This window comes from Microcaecilia unicolor, chromosome 7 (assembly GCF_901765095.1).
Source record: "Microcaecilia unicolor chromosome 7, aMicUni1.1, whole genome shotgun sequence".
NCBI classification, from domain to species: domain Eukaryota; kingdom Metazoa; phylum Chordata; class Amphibia; order Gymnophiona; family Siphonopidae; genus Microcaecilia; species Microcaecilia unicolor.
In genome coordinates this window covers 151351739-151375511 of record NC_044037.1, presented here as the reverse complement: position 1 = coordinate 151375511, position 23773 = coordinate 151351739, and the positions used below count along the sequence as shown (strand labels likewise).

General features: G+C 48.0%; 1 protein-coding gene across 1 annotated transcript in view; it reads left to right on the top strand.

The window, feature by feature from the left end:
- The window catches only part of UBE2F (ubiquitin conjugating enzyme E2 F (putative)), a 441864-nt gene that overhangs the window by 287854 nt on the left and 130237 nt on the right, over positions 1 to 23773 (top strand). The window contains exon 8 of the mRNA XM_030209070.1: positions 9182 to 9214. Coding sequence (XP_030064930.1) covers positions 9182 to 9214 — 33 coding nt within the window. The remainder of the gene's footprint in view (positions 1 to 9181; positions 9215 to 23773) is intronic.

Here is a 23773-nt window from a genome sequence, read left to right as displayed (position 1 = left end):
GACCCAGCCACGACCCATTTTTAAGGCCCTGGCGGAGGGAAGGAGGTTGTCACTCAGAATTGTACGGTACATGGCCCCATCCATTCTCCCATTGATGCGGTGAAGTAGTCCTGTGCCCTTAGCAGAGAAACACCCCCAAAACATAACATTTCCACCTCCATGCTTGACAGTGGGGACTGTGTTCTTTGGGTCATAGGCAGCATTTCTCTTCCTCCAAACACGGCGAGTTGAGTTCATGCCAAAGAGCTCAATTTTTGTCTCATCTGACCACAGCACCTTCTCCCAATCACTCTCGGCATCATCCAGGTGTTCACTGGCAAACTTCAGACGGGCCGTCACATGTGCCTTCCGGAGCAGGGGGACCTTGCGGGCACTGCAGGATTGCAATCCGTTATGTCGTAATGTGTTACCAATGGTTTTCGTGGTGACAGTGGTCCCAGCTGCCTTGAGATCATTGACAAGTTCCCCCCTTGTAGTTGTAGGCTGATTTCTAACCTTCCTCATGATCAAGGATACCCCACGAGGTGAGATTTTGCGTGGAGCCCCAGATCTTTGTCGATTGACAGTCATTTTGTACTTCTTCCATTTTCTTACTATGGCACCAACAGTTGTCTCCTTCTCGCCCAGCGTCTTACTGATGGTTTTGTAGCCCATTCCAGCCTTGTGCAGGTGTATGATCTTGTCCCTGACATCCTTAGACAGCTCCTTGCTCTTGGCCATTTTGTAGAGGTTAGAGTCTGACTGATTCACTGAGTCTGTGGACAGGTGTCTTTCATACAGGTGACCATTGCCGACAGCTGTCTGTCATGCAGGTAACGAGTTGATTTGGAGCATCTACCTGGTCTGTAGGGGCCAGATCTCTTACTGGTTGGTGGGGGATCAAATACTTATTTCCCTCTGCAGAATGCAAATAAATTCATATACTTTCCACAATGTGATTTTCCGGATTTAATTTGTGATGTGCTATCTCTCACTGTTACCAATAACCTACCCTTCAATTATGGGCTGCTCATGTCTTTGTCAGTGGGCAAACTTACAAAATCAGCAAGGGATCAAATACTTATTTCCACCACTGTAGATGCTGGTTAGTTGCAAATCTGGCAGTATTATGTCCAGCACAAGCATAATGCTTGTTCAAAATTTCAAGTCCATATGTTTGTTTACATGGAAGTTGTTGCAGTCTGAATATTGGTCCAAATATGTTCCGATGAGTTGCGACCAATTTTGATGCACACTTTGAGTCAACTTGTTTGACTGGATTTTGCATCCATAATGTTAAAATGTATTTCATCGGAATTAGCATCAAAAGCTGTACAGGATTTGAATTTTTTAGCCATTCTTATAAATGTGTTTAGATTTTATTAGACCCCAAAAGTGGCATTTTGGTAAATGTCGCACGCTCATGGACTGACAACCTTTCAGAAAAGGGGGTCTAGATCTGCAACTATTGCAGTTAGAGACCTCAAATTTTGGGAAACTTCGTTTAACACCTGACTTGCGCAACAGATAAAATTTGAACAAAATTGGAGACATGATGGTGGGAAGGTTTAGACCACTTGGCATGGAATGACCCAAAATAGATTTTATATAATAGTATTCCATTTAGTGCAGTCATTCAACTCAGATGGAGTCATGGTCTTGGCTTTAAAAGTCCAATACTGTTCCCTACAAGCAAGGATATCTCAGCAATCCTTCCCTCTCCCTATATGGAATTCAATATGTTCAATCACAAACCATTTGAAATCACTGAACTCAAGAGAATGGACAACCTGCTCCTGATGGCCTCATTCCCATTGCTTTCAAGGAATTATAGTTTCCATCCTTAAAGGGAAACCCTGCATTCTGTGAAAACGGCAACAAATGCCATACAATTTGAACCAACCCTGGCTCCATGACAAGTGAGCTTAACAGTTTCGTCACACTATGTCACTCATTTTCAAAGCAGATGGACATCACAAAATAATATGTCTATCTGCCAAAGCATCAAAATTGTGATTTTGGCATACTAAAACAGAGTAGTCTAGTAGAGACTTGCACCCTAAATTAACCATTACCCAAGGTGCATTTTAGGGGCGTATCAAGGGCAGCATTACGCTATGGATGTCCTAAAGTGATGATGGATAGCAGGAAGATGTTTTAATGTCTGGAATCGAGGACGTCCATCCCTTGACCTGTTAAAAAAGCGAATAAGTCAAGCCATGACCTGTCTTTTATAACCCATCTGTGGTGCTGCTGAGTTGGAGAGTGGATTGTGGTTTGTTTAATGTTTGTGTGCCCCATGTGAAATGTTTTTACTCTACATTTCCTGCCCCGTCTGTTCTATTTGTCTGTCCCTGAACTCGTTGATCACAGCTTGGTATGTTTTCCCCCCACCACCCCATCCCAGCACACCTCCCATTGTAGCTGCTTACCTTGCCTTTACTGTATTTCTCATTGTCCTTCTGTGATGTGCCTCTGTTTTTGTGTGATCCCTGTTCGTCAGTGTGCTGTATATCTGTGCTGGGAGAGTTAGTGCTGGGTGTGTGTCTCACCAACTGGTGATTATTCCTGCAGTACGTTGTGGTATGCACAGTGGTGTTAGTCAGTTGAACCTGTGGTGATGGGACGCCTGTACAGTAAGCATGGATGTGCTGAATGATTGTGTAATAAAGGCATTCCTGGATGTAGCTGAGAGTGGTGAAGGGAGGTCTAGAAGGAGGCACCTCTATTAAAGTATATTCAGACCAAGGGCCCAGTTCATGGATCTTAGTGCATTAACAGGTTCCATTTTAATAGAGCTGCCATATAGTACCTCTTGTCAGCAGCCTGCTATTTCACAGTGTCTATCCCATTTTCTAGATGCCTTCCTCGTCCACAGCTCTAACTACATAGTCCTTCTCAATACTGTTTAGGATATCCGAGACACCATGACTCAATTTTAGAGCATGGGCCACATCTACTCAATCGTAGGGGTAATAGATTATACCCACGTTTTCCTCAGACATCCAAGAGCACAGGAGAGGCCACCTATAGAAACAGGAGATCATTTTGCTCTATGAGCATGCAGGTCATGTGTAATGTACACAGAGAGATAGTAGATGTCTGTGCACATTATCCAGCGTCCTGCCATGAACCTTACATTCCTGAGTGGTGTAAAATATATCAGCACTTTGACCAAGGGGAAATCACTGGTGGCAGGCTCCTAAGTAAGTAGAACTGGGATTTCCTCCCCCCCTACCCACTCTACACATCCCCTCCTCCTAAAGGTTTCCACAGTTGCTCTAGCCCTCTGCTCTAGATCCTATTTCTCACTCCAAGGTGCCCATAGCTGGCTGTACACATCCATGTCTGTAACCTTTGCTCCCTCCCTCACAGGTGACAGAAGCTACCCCAAACCACATGGCTGATGACACCAATTGTGCACCCTCAAAATGAGGCAGAGGAGCCTATAGTGCAGTCCATCACATCACATTCTCCATTATAGAACGAACCTTTAGCAATCTGAAAACTGGGAGGATACTGTACATTTTTGAAAAGGTCTTCAAGATCTTCATGACCTGTTGCATGCTCCACAATGTGGCCCAATGGCAAAGGCAGCCCCTATCAGAGCCCCAACAGCAGCAGCCACCAAGAGACCCAGAGGAGAAAGAGGATCCCCCCCCCCCCCCCCCCCAGGAGAGCAGACCTTGTACCACACCAGTTTGGCATCCACACCTGACAATGTGATACAGAAACATTGTCAATGAAAGTAAATGCAATATTTATTGGTACCAACACCTTCCCCCTCATCACCACCATGCCACTGCAAACATGTGCCTTATGGCACACCCTTTTCATGTCACACATTTATCCACCCCTTCCCCTCCTTTCCTGCGTGCACCTTTCCCACCCCTCCCTCTGGCCCCAGCTAAATGGCCCATGCCTATCAGGAGGTGATGGAGCATCCTCACTCTCCCCCATGGAGCTCTCACTCTCGTCTTACTCCTCCAGGCATCCAGCTGCCTCTGCAGCTGCTGCAAAGTTGGGGAATTTCATAGGAGCTGGGGGTCCTTGGCAGCTGCTCACACCACCCAGCATAGTAGTCTGTTTTGGCCCTTGTTCCCCTGCCTTGCTGTGGAAATGAGTGGCCCTCACTCCAGTCTGACCCAGGTGAGATTTCTTGGTAGGTCCTGCCAATCCAGCACTTGAGGCAGTGGCTGTCAACTATCCTGGCTGCTGCCATCCCTGGTGCCACGTGATGAGGAAGCAGAAGATGGTGCTGTCTGACTGTTGCCATCCCCAGTGATGTGGTGAGGAAACTGTAGGCTGTGTTTGCATTAGTGTAGTCCTGGTAGGTTCCTACATAAACCCAACAACTGTTGTCAAATATGTCCAACATCTGATGCATCTCTCACTGCTGTTGCAGTCTTCTCTTTTGCAGTGGCAGACCCTGACACATTAGCGCCACATTTTTCCAGAGGTGGATCACCAAAAGCTGGTTCTGGTGCAGAAACCTGTCAACTAAATTCACCACCTGATGTCGGTTAACAAACTTGTCTGTGGGACACCCGTAGCACTCCATTCCTCTCCTCAGACACAGCATCTGCAGCTGGGGGATGGGATAGGTTCAACAAGGATCTTCTCCTGTTCTACCTCTGTTCTACCTCTTCCCAGCATTCTGCTCTTCTTCTGCTGGAGCTGGGATGCCCACTACTGTCTCTTCCACTGTCACCACCTGTTGCTCCTCCTGGACAGAAGGCTGCCACTCTGGCTGGGTGCTTGAACCCTTGTCTGTGACCAAGTCTGACTCACCACCTGCAGATCAGTGGAAAAGCATATCTCAATTGCTTTTGCTTAGATGTCACCATGTCACACGCCATAAGAAGATAAGAATAGCCATACTGGGTCAGACCAATGGTCCATCTAACCCAATGTCCTGCTTCCAGCAGAATCCCAAATAGTAGCAAGATTCATACTACTGATCCCGAAGTCAAGCAGTGGCTTTCCCATTTCTATATCAATAGCAGACTATGGACTTTTCCTCCAGAAACTTGTCCAAACCTTTTTTTTTAAACCAGATAAACCAACCTCTCCTGACCACACCCCTCCATGTGCACGTTGTCAATACAGGTGATGGGGCCTTGCGCTGTCTGCCCACACCCTATCTATGGCATAACCATCCCACAGTGGAGCAGAAGATGGTTATCCTGCAGTACATACCTCATAACCCTGGAAGAAAGATGTGCACACTGTCAAGGTGGGTAGTGGTAAAAGGATAAGGGACAGTGCAAGTCCTCTGCAATGTCGGTGGTCAGTGGACTGGAGGTTGAAAGACAGTATTAAGAACCTATGATTGTCTGTGGAGAAAGGGGGAGGGAAAGGTCACAATCAAAATGAGGGGAACAATGGATGTCAGAACCAGGGACCCGTGGGTTCCAAGACCAGTGTCCCTATCTTATGTTACACTTCTGCTTCAGGCCAATGCTCTCTGAAATCCTGGTGGTCTGCATGTAGCCTGCCACTGTTCACCCTCTTAACTTCTAGGACTGAAATGAATAGCCCCATTCCCCCAGGTGCCTGGGTGCAAAGGTTGATTTAGTGTGGTCAGGCCATGTTTTTCCCTCTGGGTCTGCCTATCTGATATCGCTACCTGGATGTCTCAACGTCATCTGAAACGTAACATGGCCAAAACCGAGCTTCTCATCTTTCCCCCTAAACCCACATCTCCTCTCCCCTCTTTTTCTGTTTCTGTGGGTGGCACTCTCATTCTCCCTGTCTCATCAGCTTGTAACCTTAGGGTCATCTTCAACTCCTCTCTCTCCTTCTCTGCTCACATTCAGCAGATTGCCAAAACCTGTTGTTTCTTTCTCTATAACATCAGCAAAATCCGTCCCTTCCTCTCTGAGCACTCTGCCAGAATCCTTATCCACACTCTTATCACCTCTCGCCTAGATTATTGCAACCTGCTTCTCACCGGCCTCCCACTTAGCCATCTCTCTCCTCTTCTATCATTCCAAAACTCTGCTGCGCGACTCATTTTCCACCAGAGTCGCTATGCTCACATTAGCCCTCTCCTCAAGTCAATTCACTGGCTCCATATCCGTTTCCGCATTCAATTCAAACTTCTCTTACTGACCTATAAGTGTGTTCACTCTACCGCTCCCCAGTACCTCTCCACTCTTGTCTCTCCCTTCGCCCCCCCCCCCCCCTCGGGTACTCCGTTCTGTGGATAAATCTCTCTTTTCTGTCCCCTTCTCCTCTACTGCTAATTCTAGACTCCGCTCCTTCTATCTCGCTGCACCTCACGCCTGGAATAGACTTCCCGAGCCTGTACGTCTAGCCCCGTCTTTGGCCATTTTCAAATCCAGGCTAAAAGCCCATCTCTTTAATGCTGCTTTTGACTCCTAACTGCTACTCACTTGCCCCACCTTTAATTCCCTTACCTCTTAGTTGTTCTATCTGTCTGCCTGTCCTATTTAGATTGTGAGCTCTTTGAGCAGGGACTGTCTTTTTATGTATGGTGTACAGCGCTGCGTATGCCTTGTAGCCCTATAGAAGTGATAAATAGTAGTAGTAGTAGTGGGCAGTGTTCATGATAGATAGGTAGATGGTGTAGTGTGGACAACCCAAGTTTTTCCCTCTGGGCAGTGTTCATGATAGGTAAATGGTGAGATAAATAAGGCTGCAGTCATTGTACATAGAGTATAATGTTACCTTTTTCCTCAGCTGTGCTGAGGTGTTCTGACTGCCCACGCCATGGATGGCATCCTGGTCTAGAGTTCTTTACCCCATCTGTTCCATAGGAATGAAGTTGGCAATGTCAGCCTCCTGGGGAGCATCTCCTGCCTTGTCCTTTACATAATGATGGAGCTCTCTCCACTTTCTCTGCAATCTTCAACATCTCTATTGTTATGGAAGACTACATTGAGGTTATGGCATAAGGCCACCCCCTTTGCTTTGTGTGTGCCCCTTTGCATTGGTCCTTTAGGAGCAAAGAGGTTACCATGGTGAGACACAACTTTTTACAAGGAGTTCTCCTGCAGAGTGTCCTTTCAGACAGCCGTATCAACGTTGGGATGTGAAGGCTCGAAAATGCTGAAATGAATGTCTGTATAGGGAATTTGGGATGTCCCTGGTGTGGGAGGTTAGACGTCATGAAAGCTATGTGCTTGCACTTGTGGCAGTCCATGTACATCTCTCTCAGCAATATTCGTCATGGATATCCTAAACACATGACTAGCTGGGATACCCCTAGGACCATGTTTGGGAATCACAGGCTTTGGCATTATCTTGTGTGTTTTAAGGATGGTTGAAACCTGCATACACCCATGACCTGGGAGAGAGGACTGAGAAGGGAGACTGCAAAGTTGTGTACTCACCCACAGTGTGGAGCCTAATAGCAGCACCTGTATACATCATACATTTCTCAGGTGCTGCAGTAGTGAAACAAAGTCCTACTGCTGGCAGCTGTAGTGCAGCCGCCATTCCCTGCAATTGTGATTTAGTACTGAAGGCATGGTCTAATGGTTTGAGCACTGGCATGGGAGCTAGGGTGTGGCAGGTTTAATTCCCACTGCAGCTCCCTATGAAACTGCCTCATTGGCATGGTTTCTGAATGAACACCTTTCAGTATGAGTAGCTGCTATGATGGTGACTATGGAAGGTCAGTTGGCCTTATTCTTGGCCCCCTGTCTCCTAACCCAACATCTGAATTCTCCTTTCCCCAGGGATGTGCTGTCACTGTTGTAACCACATATCATTGCATAACCACATATTTGTAATAATGGAGCCACAGAGCTGTGTATGAAACATGATATATTTTTCTTTGAACCAATAAAGTAATTTTTAAACTAAATACATAGTAGTCTCAGTATATGAGCACAGTTAAGAGTATATGAGCACAGTTAAGTCCTCATGAGGCTTACCGAGGCCTCTGTTGGTTCTGCTACCGCAGCATCCAGAGCTCCTAGATAAGTGTGTCCAATGAGGCCTGGATTGCATCAAGCTTCTGCTGCCCATCTCGGTGCATATGTAGCAGGATCTGGATGAGAATGCGTGCCAGGGGGGACTCGACTGTAGCCAATATGGGATTGTGGCACAGCTGGTATTGATGGCGAGAGATACAAGAGTGCAGGGTCCTGTAGGTGATCTTCCGCCAAGGGCTGTCTCTCCAGGGGAGGTATGTCCTGGAATTTGTACCCTTCCTCCTGCATCTGTGGGAGGACTTGCTACCTGGGCCCCTAGGGAGGTGAGAGGAGTACCTCCCAAATGCAGGGGTAGTTTTGGGAATGGAGCAGTTTATAGGGGTAGGGTTAGTTGTAGGAGATAGTTTTTAGGTGTGAAGCTGTTTGCAGTATGTGGGACAGTTTGCTGGGGAGTACTTTGGGGGGGGGGGACAGTTGAGGGAGGTTTCAGAGAAAGGGCTTTTGTGGGGGAGTTTTTTTGACTGGGACAATCTACAGGATGGTAGTGTAATTATGGTGTTAGATTTTGAGGGTGGAGCAGCTTTAGGGAGGTAGTTTGGGGGGATGGGACATTTAGAGGGTTAATGGCAAATATTGGAAGGTAGGTTTTGGTGGTAAGGCAGTTTGTGTGGGGATGGGGCAGTTTGAGGGATAGGGTGAGGATAAAGCAGTTTGAAAGGGAGAATTCATTAATTGTTCTCTTTCACTGTTAGTTTCTATACTTTTGAAACTGTTTCTCCCATAGAAATGCATTGGGGCATTTGGGGGGGGGGCTTATTTCTCTGTACCCCCCCCCCCCCCCCCCCCCCCCATCCCGCCAATCTGGTCCACTTGCAAACATTTTTTCTAATTGGCATGTTTCATCACATTCCATTAAATTTTCAGAGAGTTAGACATTCTCAGTCTCTTTTGTATAATTCTTTCCAGGAAAGAATCAAAATAGTGGAGTGAGCTTTATTTTTGTTTTTTATTGTGATCTACATAAAACTATATAGGCTTTTGCGGAATATAAAAACAATACATAATGTAATGGAGAGAAAAGCTATAGAAAAGTTTGTTTTCACCATTTGCTTATTAATTAAAAAATAAATAATTTTTGTTCTTGCACAAAAATTGACTTCTGTTCCTGGTGATGCAATTCATATATTACTTAGACATTTTTCTAAACTGGGTAGCTGTCTTCCTGTTCACGTTATGCATGTATGTGCAAATAAGTGCATTAAACTTATTTATTTCGTCCTTTTTTTTTAATTTTGCAGGATGTTGTATGGGGATTAAATTCTTTATTTACAGTAAGTACTGTAATTGATGCAATACAATTGTTTTATTACTGAAAAAGCTATGTACTCTTTACCCAAATCTCAGCATCCTTCTATCTTGAAAAGTGAGAAACATAAGTATTTGTGACAGCTATATGATTAAACATACAGGGCTAGAGATTCTATATATGGCACCTGAAAAATCCACACAGAATAAATTTCCGCATAAGCATATTTTATAAGCAGCATGGTATATAGAATACCCTTAGTTGATATCCCAGCGCCTAGAACTATGCACATCCATTTACACCAAGGGAAATATGGCATAAATAATGGTGTGTAGATTTAGGCGCAGAGGGCCATATTCTATAACAGTGTGCATAAATTTTGCAACGCCCACAAAATGCCCATAACCATGCCCCTTTTAGCTCCATGCATTAGAATTTAGGCGCAGTGCATTACAGAATATGTTTAGCGAGTTGTGCATGTAAATTCTAATTATTGCCAATTAGGGCTCAAATGCTGATTGGCTTTTTAAGCCAATTAAGTTACACGCATTGTTATAGAATACGCTTGGATTTCAGCACAGAATGCTAGGTGCGATATATAGAATCCATGGGATAATGGTTGCATAGTGAGCTTCCAAGGTTTGTACTTGCAGGTGGTGGAGCAGCTCATAGGGCTTTTCTGAATGTGGAACCGACCCAACATAAAAACCTGGATACCAGCAACATAACGTAACCAAAGACCGAAATGGACATATCCAAATTCTTCCTCTCCCTCTCTAAGTTCCCTCAATGTATTTGCCATACATGAACCTTATTCTACCACTGTATCACCTTGTATTTGCTCATACCTGTATTTGTTCATACCGGAACCGGCTAACGCCATTTACGATACTATGTAAGCCACATTGAGCCTGCAAAAAGGTGGGAAAATGTGGGATACAAATGAAACAAATAAATAAATATTAAATGTTAATACAGGTTTGGGACAGGAAATCTTGTGGGGGCTGATTTTATAACAGAGCACCTATGTGAGAAGTCTAAAAAGACACTTATTTTATAAAGATAATGTAAGTGCTTTACAAAGAAAGTGCAAATGCATGTGCATTGCAAGTCTCTTCAAATTATACCCCCAGAAACACCTAAACATAGAGCACATAAAAGTGGGATTTATGTTTTGTTCCTATTTCTACACATGCATGTTCACACACAATTTTATAAGAGCTAGTTTCCATATGTAAAATATACTTTAGCCATGGAAAAATCTTTATAAAATTACCCCCATATTGTCTAGCTACAAAGAAAAGAAGAGGCATTCATATTGTTGCCCACATTTCAGTGTAAGTGGGAATTGAAATAAACTCCTCATCAGAAAGTACAACAAAACAGCCCAGCATATCAGAAAAGAGAAAAAAAAATTCCCAATTGATCAGTAAACAAGTCAGAAGAAAATTATGCACCTCACATATTCTTTTGCATATCAATTTCCATATAAAAAAGTTAAAAACCCACAAAAGAAGAGTAGAAATCAATGAACCCAAGATTTAATTGTGTGAGCGCTTATAAATAATGTCACTATGGTGTTCTTTTACTAAGGCGCACTAGCATTTTTAGCATGTGCTAATATTTAGGGCACGTTAAGAGACATCCATAGGAATATATGGACATAGCTAATGTTTAGTGCACCTTAAATATTAGCGCACTCTAAAAATGCTAGAACACCTTAAAAAAACAATATGTATCATGCTTAAACATAATAACAATAATCAAAGGAAAGACTCTCAGAAAACAAACCTAAAATATGTCTTTCTAGTTCCAGTGAGCTATATGAAATGAAAGAGCCCTTCCATATCATCATGCTGATCAATCCATAGACTGGTGGGTTGTGTCCATCTACCAGCAGGTGGAGATAGAGAGCAATCCTTTTGCCTCCCTATATGTGGTCATGTGCTGCCGGAAACTCCTCAGTATGTTCTCTATCTCAGCAGGTGGTGGTCACACACAGCAGCAGCTCTGGCTAGGTCTCCAAGCCTAATTTTTAGGTTTTGTTGAGTACCTGGGGTTGAGGGCTCTTCTTAAGCAAGTGCAAACCTGGTGGCGCCAGGTCCCTCCTTTTCTCCCCCCTCCCGCTGGCTCCGTTAAAAAAAAAAAAAAATTTGGGACGTCCTTCAAGGTGTTTATTTCGACGTTTATTTAAACGTTTATTGCAGCTACTCACTGGGACACAAGGTCGTTACAGCTCGGAGCGAGAAGCAGGTAATTTTTACCTTTTTATAGCGGGCAGGGGGTTCCCCGATCGATCTCCACGTGGCCTATGGCGTCGGAGGGCGAGGGCGCGAAGAATCGCTCCCCGCACCGCGTGTGCGCTTCTAGCGGGGATGCGGGGGTCTTAAAGTCTGATTCGCCCTTGTTGGGTGTCAGTTCGGAGGCCGGTCAGTGTCCCGGGTCTTCCTCCGGTGCGGCGGTTTTTCCCGCCATAAACGCCCATCCCCCGCTACTCGCCTCCGCCATCTTGGCCGGCCACTCTGCTCGGACGGTTTCTTCTTGGGCCGCCCTTGAGCTGGGAGACGTTAATGCCATGGCCGCCCTTGATTTGGGCGACGGCAAAAAAGCGGCTAAAGTTAAGCGCCGTTCTTCCCGCGCGGCTCCTTCGCGGAGTGGTGTGCCGGACGCCATCTTGGATGCGCAGCATGTTTCTCCCCCGCTCTTGCGAGCGCCGGTTGAGGGTGCGTCTAGGGCTGTGGCCCAGGCTGCTGAAGTGCACAGTCTGGGGGGTTTCTCCCCCGAGTTTATTTTGCTGCTGCATCAGGCCTTCCTTATGCAAAACGCTGCCCCTTCTCCCTTGTCCAATAAAGGGGTTGAGGCCCCCGGAAGTAAACGCCCTCGGGTGGATTCCCAGGCCTTAGAGGACTCTGTTTCCTCTGATGTAGATGAGGGCAGCGTATCTGAGTTGTCCCAACGGTCCTTTGGGGATTCCTTGCAGGAGACAGATTCCCGCTCGGATGGAGCAGATGACCCCTCTGCAGCGCGGATCTTTCGCTCAGAGGATTTGCCCAACCTGTTAGTGCAGGCCATGAGCATTTTGAAGATTTCCTCTCCAGAGGACGTCTCTCCCTCAGCCCCTGTTGGCTCCGCCATTATGCTGGGGACGAAGCGCCCGCCTAGAACCTTCCACGTGCATGATGCCATGCACACCTTAATTTCGGCTCAATGGGATGTCCCGGAAGCAAGCCTCAAAGTGGCTAGAGCTATGTCCCGCCTCTATCCTTTGCCTGAAAGTGAACGGGAGGCCTTTCTTTGGCCTACCGTGGATTCTTTAATCACTGCGGTGACTAAGAAAACGGCGTTGCCGGTGGAAGGTGGCACGGCCCTAAAGGACGCCCAAGACAGAAGATTGGAGGCGGCCTTATGGTCGTCCTTCGAGGCGGCTGCCTTAAGTTTGCAGGCCTCAGTTTGCGGCTCCTATGTGGCCAGGGCGTGCCTCACGATTGTGCAGCGGGCTTCCCCCTCGGATCCTTCCTTGAGGGCTGATTGGCCGGCCCTGGAATCGGGCTTGGCTTATTTGGCAGACTTACTGTATGATGTCTTGAGAGCCTCGGCTAAAGGTATGGCTCAGACAGTCTCTGCGCGGCGGTGGCTTTGGCTGAAACATTGGTCTGCTGACCACGCCTCTAAGTCCCGCCTGGCTAAGTTGCCCTTTAAAGGCAAGCTGCTCTTTGGGGTCGAGCTGGACAAAATTGTGACCGATCTCGGCACGTCTAAGGGCAAGAGGTTACCAGAGGTCAGGGCTCGGGCCAGTGCTCGCCCCGGTACCTCCAGAGGACGGTTTCAGGAAGCCCGTCGGTACCGCCCGGGCAAGTCGGGCTCCTCTGCTCCCTCTTCCTTCAAGAGGAATTTCTCCCCCAAGCAGCATTCCTTTCGCAGAGACCACCGTCCCGGAGGTGCGCCCTCCGGTCCTCCCCCAGGGTCTCGTACCCAATGACGGGGTCCTGGTCCATGGCCCAGTGCAGATTGGAGGACGCCTGTCCTCGTTTCTGGGCGAGTGGACCAGGGTAACTTCAGACGCTGTCATCAGAGACGGCTACAAGCTAGAGTTCTGCCGACCCTTAAGAGACGGGTTTGTACTCTCTCCCTGCAAGTCTCTGGTCAAAGCTGTGGCAGTGCAGCAGACCTTGGACAATCTGATCCGCCTGGGTGCGGTCGTTCCGGTGCCAGAAAATCAGATTGGCAAGGGACGTTACTCCATTTACTTTGTGGTACCAAAGAAAGGAGGTTCTGTACGGCCTACCCTCGACCTCAAAGGGGTCAATCGGGCCTTGAAAGTTCGGCACTTTCGCATGGAGACTCTCCGCTCTGTTATAGCGGCAGTGAAGGCAGGGGAGTTCCTGGCATCCTTGGACATCAAGGAAGCGTACTTGCATATTCCCATCTGGCCTCCTCATCAACGCTTTCTGCGTTTTGCAGTCCTGGGCCGACACTTCCAGTTCAGAGCCCTCCCGTTCGGGTTGGCTACTGCTCCGCGGACCTTCTCCAAAGTAATGGTCATCGCGGCCTTCCTGCGGAAGGAAGGAGTACAAGTCCATCCTTATCTGGACGACTGGTTGATCCGAGCCCCCTCTTATGCAGAGTGCGGCAAAGCTGTGGACCGGGTGATTGCTCTTTTGAGTTCCCTGGGGTGGATCATCAACTGGGAGAAAAGCCAGCTGCGCCCGACTCAGTCCCTGGAGTATCTGGGAGTTCGATTCGACACCCAAGTGGGCAGAGTGTTCCTGCCGGACAATCGGATTGTCAAACTTCAGGCTCAGGTGGACCAGTTCCTAGTAGCCTCTCCGCTTCGGGCTTGGGACTATGTGCAGCTGTTGGGCTCTATGACGGCCACGATGGAAGTAGTGCCCTGGGCCAGGGCTCATATGAGACCACTACAACACTCTCTGCTGCAGCGCTGGACTCCGGTGTTGGAGGATTATGCTGTGCGCCTTCCCTTGGACCCAGCAGTGCGCAAGGCGCTGAGCTGGTGGCTGAAGACAGACAAGTTGTCTGCAGGGATGCCTCTTGTGACCCCGGAGTGGATTGTCGTCACGACGGACGCCTCTTTGACGGGCTGGGGATCCCACTGCTTGGGAAGGACAGCGCAGGGGCTCTGGTCTCCTGCAGAGGCAAAGTGGTCTATCAACCTCCTGGAACTCAGAGCCATTCGGTTGGCGCTTTTGGAGTTCCTCCCGGTACTGGTGTTGAAGCCAGTACGGGTCCTGTCGGACAATGCCATGGCTGTGGCCTATGTCAACCGCCAGGGAGGTACCAAGAGCGCCCCTCTAGCCAAGGAAGCCATGAATCTATGCCAGTGGGCGGAAGCGAACCTGGAACAGCTGTCATCTGCCCACATTGCCGGAGTCATGAATGTCAAGGCGGACTTTCTCAGTCGCCATACCTTGGATCCCGGAGAGTGGCAGTTATCGGCTCAGGCGTTCTTGGACATCACGAAGCGCTGGGGCCAGCCGAGCCTAGATCTGATGGCGTCATCGGCCAATTGCCAAGTGCTGCGCTTTTTCAGCAGAGGACGGGACCCTCGATCTCTGGGAGTAGATGCTCTTCTCCAACAGTGGCCGACACAAGAGCTTCTCTATGTGTTCCCGCCCTGGCCCATGTTGGGCAGGGTACTAGACCGTGTGGCAAAGCATCCGGGCCGGATAATCCTGGTGGGTCCGGACTGGCCCAGACGTCCCTGGTATGCGGACTTGTTCAGGCTTTCAGTGGACGACCCTCTGCGGCTGCCAGTGGAGCAGGGCCTGTTGCATCAGGGTCCCGTGGTGATGGAGGATCCCTCCCCCTTTGGTCTTACGGCCTGGCTATTGAGCGGCAGCGTCTGAGGAAGAAGGGCTTCTCAGACAAGGTCATCGCCACTATGCTGAGAGCGAGGAAGCGCTCTACTTCTACTGCTTACGCCAGGGTTTGGCGTACCTTTGCAGCGTGGTGAGCAGCAGGCTCACTTTCTCCCTTCACTGCTCCAATTTCTTCAGTGCTGGCGTTCCTGCAAGAAGGTCTGGAGAAAGGCCTGTCGCTCAGTTTCCTTAAAGTCCAGGTAGCGGCTCTGGCTTGCTTCAGGGGCCGCCTGAAGGGTGCTTCCCTGGCTTCGCAGCCAGATGTGGTACGTTTTCCCAAGTGAGTTAATCACCTGCGCCCTCCTCTGCACTCAGTGGTGCCTGCGTGGAATCTCAACCTGGTGCTAAGAGCCTTGCAGAAGCCGCCTTTTGAACCCTTGTCGAGGGCATCTCTGAAAGACCTGACGTTGAAAGCAGTCTTTTTGGTGGCTATCACTTCAGCCAGAAGAGTTTCCGAGCTCCAGGCACTCTCATGTCGAGAGCCTTTTCTGCAGTTCACTGAGGCAGGAGTGTCTATTCGCACAGTGCCTTCCTTCCTGCCCAAGATTGTTTCTCGCTTCCATGTGAATCAGCAGCTCTGTCTCCCTTCCTTTCGTAGGGAGGACTACCCAGAGGAATACTCTGCTCTCAAATATCTGGATGTGAGACGAGTCATCATCAGATACTTGGAAGTGACCAATGATTTCCGGAAATCGGATCATCTGTTTCTCCTGTTTGCAGGTCCTCGTAAGGGTCTGCAGGCTGCTAAGCCTACAGTGGCAAGATGGGTCAAGGAAGCCATTGCAGCGGCTTATGTGGCCACAGGGAAGATGCCGCCTATCCAGCTGAAGGCTCACTCCACTAGAGCTCAGGCGGCCTCGATGGCAGAGGCCGGGTCCGTCTCCTTGAAAGAGATTTGCAAGGCGGCAACTTGGGCATCGGCCCATACCTTCTCCAGGCATTACCGCTTGACTGTGGCTGCTCGGGCGGAGGCCCGGTTTGGAGCTTCAGTGTTGCGGTCAGGGATTTCAATGTCCCGCCCTGGGTGAGTACTGCTTCGGTACATCCCACCAGTCTATGGATTGATCAGCATGATGATATGGAAGGTAAAATTATGTATCATACCTGATAATTTTCTTTCCATTAATCATAGCTGATCAATCCATAGCCCCTCCCAGATATCTGTACTGTTTATATTCTGGTTGCATTTCTGGTTCAAGTTTAGTCTTCAGTTCCTGTTCAGGAGGACTTCGTGTTCAAGTTTTTTCAATTGGATTCTTCAAGAGTTGAGACGAGTTTGTGTTACAGTGAGCTGCTGCATTCCTCTCCCCTCCGTTTTACGGGGCTGGATTGAGACATAAATTTTGCCGGCGCTCCCTCCCGCTTCGTGCGGCTGTAGGGCAGCTTTGTACCCCTCCCGCTTCGGCGGTGTTAGGGTCAGTCAGCTCCTCCCACAGTTGCGGTTGCAGGATAAGCCAGATCCCCCGCATCGGCGGGGTGGTGTCCCTCCCCCGCTCCGCGGGGATGAGCTGGACGGATTCCCCTCCCCCACTTGTGTGGGGATGAGCTGGGTTAATTCCCCTCCCCCGTTTCGGCGGTGGTGAGCTGGGCAGAGTGTCCCTTTGTGGGTGTAATTCTCTAAGTGCTGAGTCCTGCGGATGGAGCTTGGATATCGACATACTGAGGAGTTTCCGGCAGCACATGACCACATATAGGGAGGCAAAAGGATTGCTCTCTATCTCCACCTGCTGGTAGATGGACACAACCCACCAGTCTATGGATTGATCAGCTATGATTAATGGAAAGAAAATTATCAGGTATGATACATAATTTTACCTTAATTTGCATCAGTTCATTAAACAGTCAGTCCCACCATAGATATCCCCATGATGTGAATCAAACGTGATTAGTGCATAATGAAACTGGCCTAGTAGTTAGAACACCAGTCTTGACATCCAGAGGTGCCTGGTTCAAATCACACTGCTGCTCCTTATGATCTTTGGCAAGTCACTTAACATTCTGTTGCCTTAGGTACAGAACTTAGATTGTGAGCCCTTCAGGGACAGGGAAATATCCAGCATACCTGAATGTAACTTAGCTTGAGCTACTACTGAAGGTGTGAGCAAAATTCAAATAAATAAAATAGTCAAGTTGTCACATGGAGTGGAGGAGTGGCCTAGTGGTTAGGGTGGTGGACTTTGGTCCTGAGGAACTGAGTTCAATTCCCACCTCAAGCACAGGCAGCTCCTTGTGACTCTGGGCAAGTCACTTAACCCTCCATTGCCCCATGTAAGCCGCATTAAGCCTGCCATGAGTGGGAAAGCGCAGGGTACAAATGTAACAAAAACAAACATGATGGCAGCCTGCTGAGTAGCAACTCACAGGCACAGCTCCGATCCTCAACCCCAGATATCTTATCTTATAACATCCGCAGCATTGATCACACTATTTTATAAGATCAATTAGTATTATATACTAATCATTGTTCGTGTTTGCCATGGAGTTTTCTACCTAAAATCAGCAGTTTATGACTAAAAAATCCTCGCAGCATGTCAGCAAGAGTGATGCTGGGACTTCATCTAAGATGGCAGCTGTGGGGCCAAATCCAACCATTACACTCCAGAATGCAGTAAAACAAGAACTTATTAAAAACCTCTCAGCAGTTATGGATGACAAGCTGGCTAAAATTCAGGTAGCAATAGAGAAAGTTAAAGAACTGGTGGAGTGCCAGGTCACTCACATGCAACAGATGGAAGACTGCATGGACTAAATGACCAAGAAAATCATAGCCACCACAATAATCTCAGGCTGATCAGATTTCTAGAGGTGGTGGAGGAGAGGAACCAACGGAAACTGCTAACATCTTGGCATTGGGCATGGACCAAGAACTTCATAAGTACATAAGTAATGCCATACTGGGAAAAGACCAAGGGTCCATCGAGCCCAGCATCTTGTCCACGACAGCAGCCAGTCCAGGCCAAGGGCACCTGGCAAGCTTCCCAAACGTACAAACATTCTATACATGTTATTCCTGGGATTTTGGATTTTTCCAAGTCCGTTTAGTAGCGGTTTATGGACTTGTCCTTTAGGAAACCGTCCAACCCCTTTTTAAACTCTGCTAAGCTAACCGCCTTCACCACATTTTCCGGCAACGAATTCCAGAGTTTAATTACAAGTTGGGTGAAGACAAATTTTCTCTGATTTGTTTTAAATTTACTACACTAGTTTAATCGCATGCCCCCTAGTCCTAGTATTTTTGGAAAGCGTGAACAGACGCTTCACAACCACCTGTTCCACTCCACTCATTATTTTATATACCTCTATCATGTCTCCCCTCAGCCGTCTCTTCTCCAAGCTGAATAGCCCTAGCCTCCTTAGTCTTTCTTCATAGGGAAGTCGTCCCATCCCCGCTATCATTTTAGTCGCCCTTCGCTGCACCTTTTCCAATTGTACTATATCTTTCTTGAGATGCGGTGACCAGAATTGAACACAATACTCAAGGTGCGGTCGCACCATGGAGCGATACAATGGCATTATAACATCCTCACACCTGTTTTCCATACCTTTCCTAATAATACCCAACATTCTATTCGCTTTCCTAGCCGCAGCAGCACACTGAGCAGAAGGTTTCAGTGTGTTATCGACGACGACACCCAGATCCCTTTCTTGGTCCGTAACTCCTAACGTGGAACCTTGCATGACGTAGCTATAATTCAGGTTCTTTTTTCCCACATGCATCACATTGCACTTGCTCACATTAAACGTCATCTGCCATTTAGCCGCCCAGTCTCTCAGTCTCGTAAGGTCCTCTTGTAATTTTTCACAATCTTGTCGCGAGTTAACGACTTTGAATAACTTTGTGTCATCAGCAAATTTAATTACCTCGCTAGTTACTCCCATCTCTAAATCATTTATAAATATATTAAAAAGCAGCGGTCCTAGCACAGACCCCTGAGGAACCCCACTAACTACCCTTCTCCATTGTGAATACTGCCCATTTAACCCCACTCTCTGTTTCCTATCCTTCAACCAGTTTTTAATCCACAATAGGACATTTCCTCCTATCCCATGACCCTCCAATTTCCTCTGTAGCCTTTCATGAGGTACCTTGTCAAACGCCTTTTGAAAATCCAGATACACAATATCAAACGGCTCCCCTTTGTCCACATGTTTGTTTACTCCTTCAAAGAATTGAAGTAAATTGGTCAGGCAAGATTTCCCCACACAAAAGCCGTGCTGACTCGGTCTCAGTAATCCATGTCCTCGGATGTGCTCTGTAATTTTGTTTTTAATAATAGCCTCTACCATTTTCCCCAGCACCGACGTCAGACTCACCGGTCTATAATTTCCCGGAATTCCCCTGGAGCCTTTTTTAAAAATGGGCGTTACATTGGCCACCCTCCAATCTTCCGGTACCACACTCGATTTTAAGGATAAGTTGCATATTAAAGCTCATTTTTCAGTTCTATCAGTACTCTAGGATGAATACCATCCGGTCTAGGAGATTTGCTACTCTTCAGTTTGCCGAACTGCCCCATTACGTCCTCCAGGTTTACCGTGATGTCAGTAAGTTTCTTTGACTCGGCCGCTTGAAATACCATTTCCGACACCGGTATCCCACCCAAATCTTCCTCGGTGAAGACCGAAGCAAAGAATTCATTCAGTCTCTCCGCTACGTCTTTGTCTTCCTTGATCGCACCTTCTGACAGTGCAAATCGAGTGAGCACACCACCTTTGGAGTAAGTACAAGGGAAGGCCATCACCAGAGTGTAACTATGCAGATAAAGAGCCCTTAATGTGAAATTCATGCCAGCAAAGGACCATGGAGTATGAGTGTGTCAAAATTTTGATGTTCGAACTATTCAGCACAGGTTGCAACCTGACTGTGCAGAGGTTCCCAACACATGGTATGCGTACCCCAAAAGATATGTGAACCAATAGCAGGGGGTGCCCCACATGTCTCCCGCCCTCCATATTTGCTTTTCTGGCTCTCCCCCCCCCCACCCCCCCACCAAAGAAAAACAGCAGTTCTCCCTTTCTGTTTCTCTCCCCCTGTCTGTTTTAACTTGCCTGGAATGCTGCCAGTAGGCTGCGGCTCACCTCTGAGGAAAGAAGAAATTGCATCATCGGGGGCAGGGCATGACCTAGTGAAGGACCTGAGGCTGGTTGACTGACTTCACTGCTACTACCGTCAGCATGCCAGGCAAGCTAAAACACCAGGGGAGGGACAGAAAAGAAGAGCTGTGGCTAGTCGGGGGGGGGGGGGGGACAAAAAGGGAGGTTTGCTGCTGGTCAGGGGGCATAAAGGGAGCGCTGATGCTGGTCAAGGGGGCAACAAGGGAGAGCTGCTGCTGGTCAAGGGGAAAAAAAGGGAGAACCACTGCTGCTGGTCGGGGGGGGGGGCAGTAAGAGAGAGCTGCTGCTGGTAAGGGGGGGAGAGGAGGGAGAAACACTGGATTCAGGGATGCAGAGATACAGACCACGGAAAGAGAGAGAGAGACTGGATTGGGGGAAGAGGAGGGGAAGACACTGGACAGGGAGGTAGAGATGCGGACCACACAGAGGGAGGAAAAAGAAGAGAGGGGGAGATATACTACTCACAGGGTGGGGGTGGGAGCGTAAAAAATAGAACGATGGGGAAAAGATGCACAGAGAAGAGATGCTAGGCATGGAGGGAGCATAGGGATAGAGACACAGAAGGAGATATGCTGGACAGAGAGGGAATGGGGACACAGACGGGCGATACTGATGACAGGAGGAAGGATGGGGACCCAAAGAACAGATGCCGAATATGAGGGGAGGAAAGTGGCAAGGACACAGAGGGTAGATGCTGGACAAGACTGATAGGATTGCAGAGGGAAGACAGAAGGTGGACATGGAGAGAGAAGATATGTCAAATGAACAGGACACCCTGTAATTCCATGGTGGTGGAATCCACCCTCAAAAGAACCAGGAATTCTAGAGACTATGCCTTGGCGCCCTCAGGCAGAGAAGCTAGGACCTTGCATTCTTTTGGGAGGAAGGTGATTTAGACCTCTATTTTCGTGTCCCGTATACAATCATACCAGCTCTTATGAGCATGTACTTGCTGGACTTGGCAGACTCTCTCCCACCGGAGCTAGCCGAGTCGGTATTCCAGTTGGCCAAACAGCAGAAGGCGAGACTCTTGGCTGCATGTTTCTGACTTGGAACCGTCGTTTCAGCAGAGGTTGGCAGATGGAGAGAAGGTTGAGGAGATAACTGACCAAATCAAGAAATACACTGATACCATCTCTTCTTTCTTCTGCTGGGTGCCTTCTGCATCAGTCTCCTCATCTAGGAAGTCTTTTGGTAAGTTGAGGAGGCTGATGCCCCCCTCTTCTCACCAGCCTGCTCAGGCTCAACCCCAGCGCACTCGTTCTCGTCAACAGCGTGCGCCTAAGGCCCCTGCTGCTCTCCAGTCAAAGCTAGAGATGAGCTTTTGACTGGCTCCAGCAGAACATAGGACAACTTGCAGGTCAGGGGAGGCTGAAGTTTTTCCATGAAAAGTGGCTGTTTATAACCTCCGACCGGTGGGTTCTCCTAATAGTCCGCCTCGGATACTCCCTCAGTTGGCTTTGAAAACCTCCAGATTGCCTACAGAGGCTCATTACTTCAGCTCTCAGCTCGAGCAGGTACTTGCAGAGGAACTCCACCCTTCTAAAGGCCCATGCTGTCAAACACGTTCAACTAGAGGAAGAAAGGCAGAGATTCTATTCCAGGTACTTGCTCATGCAATCGAGGACAGGGGATGCATCCCATCCTAGATCTAAGGGCCCTGAATAAATTCCTGATCAAAGAAAAGTTCAGGATGTTTTTCCTGGGCACTCTTCTTCCCATGATTCAGCAACATGATTGGCTGTGCTCTCTGGACTTAAAGGACACATATACACACATTCTGATACGTCCTGCTCACTGAAAGTATCTTCAGCATCTAAGATTTCGGCTGGGAACACACCGCTTCCTGTACTGTGTGTTGCCTTTTGGCCTTGCATCTGCACCCAGGTTTTTTACCAAATACCTAACAGTAGTTGAAGCATCGCTACGCAGGCTAGGGGGTGTATGTATTCCCTTATCTCAACGATTGGCTGGTGAAGAGCACATTGAAGTACAGTGCTCAGGAGTCCATGCGGATGACTATTCGGGAGCTAGATCTGCTAGGGTTCGTTATAAACTACCCTAAGTCCCATCTTCATCCTGTCCAACAATTGGAATTTGTTGGAGCCCTGCTTGATACGCGGAAGGTTCAAGCTTTTTTCCCAGGACCGAGAGCGGACACTGTAGTTGCTCTAGCTTCTCAGGATCGAGTCTCTCAGCAGGTCATGGCTCGGCAGATGTTGAGGCAGTTAGGCCACATGGCTTCTGCAGTTTATGTGACTCCCATGACACGCCTTCACATGAGATCAGCCCAATGGACCCTAGCTTCCCAGTGGCGCCAAGTTACGGGAGATGTAGAAAATGTCATCTGAGTGTCTCCAGAGCTTGCTCACTCTTTGCTGTTGTGGACCATTCAATCCAATTTGACTCTAGGACTACCATTCCAAAGCCTCAAAAAGTTCTAATGACAAATGCATCTCTCCTGGGTTTGGGAGCTCATGTAGATGGGATTCACACTCAAGGAGCCTGGTCTGCCCAGGAAACAGGTCTTCAGATCAACCTTCTGGACCTCCAAGCGATCTGGAACGCTCTAAAGGCTTTCAGAGATAAGCTGTCTCACCAAACTGTGCTCATTCAGACAGCCAGGTTACGATGTATTACACCAAGAAACGGGGCACCGGATCATGCCCTCTGTATCAGGATGCTGTCTGGATGTGGCGCTGGGCTCGCCGACACAGCACATTCCTTTGGGCAAAAACAGTCTGGCCGACAGACTGAGAAGAGTTAATCAACCTCACGAGTGGTCTCTCAGCATGGGCGTTGCCCGGAAGATCTTCTGAGCACAGGGCATACACTCTGTGGATCTCTTTGCCATTCAACTGAATCACAGAGTCCCTCAGTACTGTTCCAGACTTCAAGCTCAGGACAGACTAGCACTGGATTAATTCCAACTGCATTGAGGGATGGGTCTTATATATGTGTATCCCCCCATACCTTTTGTGGGGAAGACTTTGCTGAAACTCAAGAAAGACCACGGGACCATGATCTTGATTGCATCTTGTTGGCCATGGCAGAACTGGTTCCTTCTTCTGGAGTTATCCTCTGAAGAACTGTGGAAATTGAAGAGTTTTCCGACCCTCCTCACACAGAACGAAGGATATCTTCTGTATCCCAACCTTCAGTCTCTGGCCCTCACAGCCTGGATTTGCTTCCTTAGGTCTATTGGAGGGTGTCTCCTGGGTCTTGTTGACTTCCAGGAAAGATTCCACTAAGAGGTGTTATTCTTTCAAATGGAGGAGGTTTGCTGTCTGGTGCGAAGACAAGGCTGTAGATCCTCTTTCCTACCCTACACAGACCCTGTTTGTATACCTTCTACACCTCTCTGAGTCTGGTCTCAAGACCAACTCTGTAAGGGTTCACCTCAGTGCAATTAGTGTTTATCATCACCATGTAGAAGGTAATCCCATCTCTAGACAGCCTCTGATTGTTTTGAATTGCTTAGCACACATCTCATAAAGCATTACAACAATATGTAAATTAGCTTTTGTTTCCTGTTATAGATGATAGGACTGCTGGCCTACATGCAGCATGTTTCGCTTATGCTGTGTCAGGGT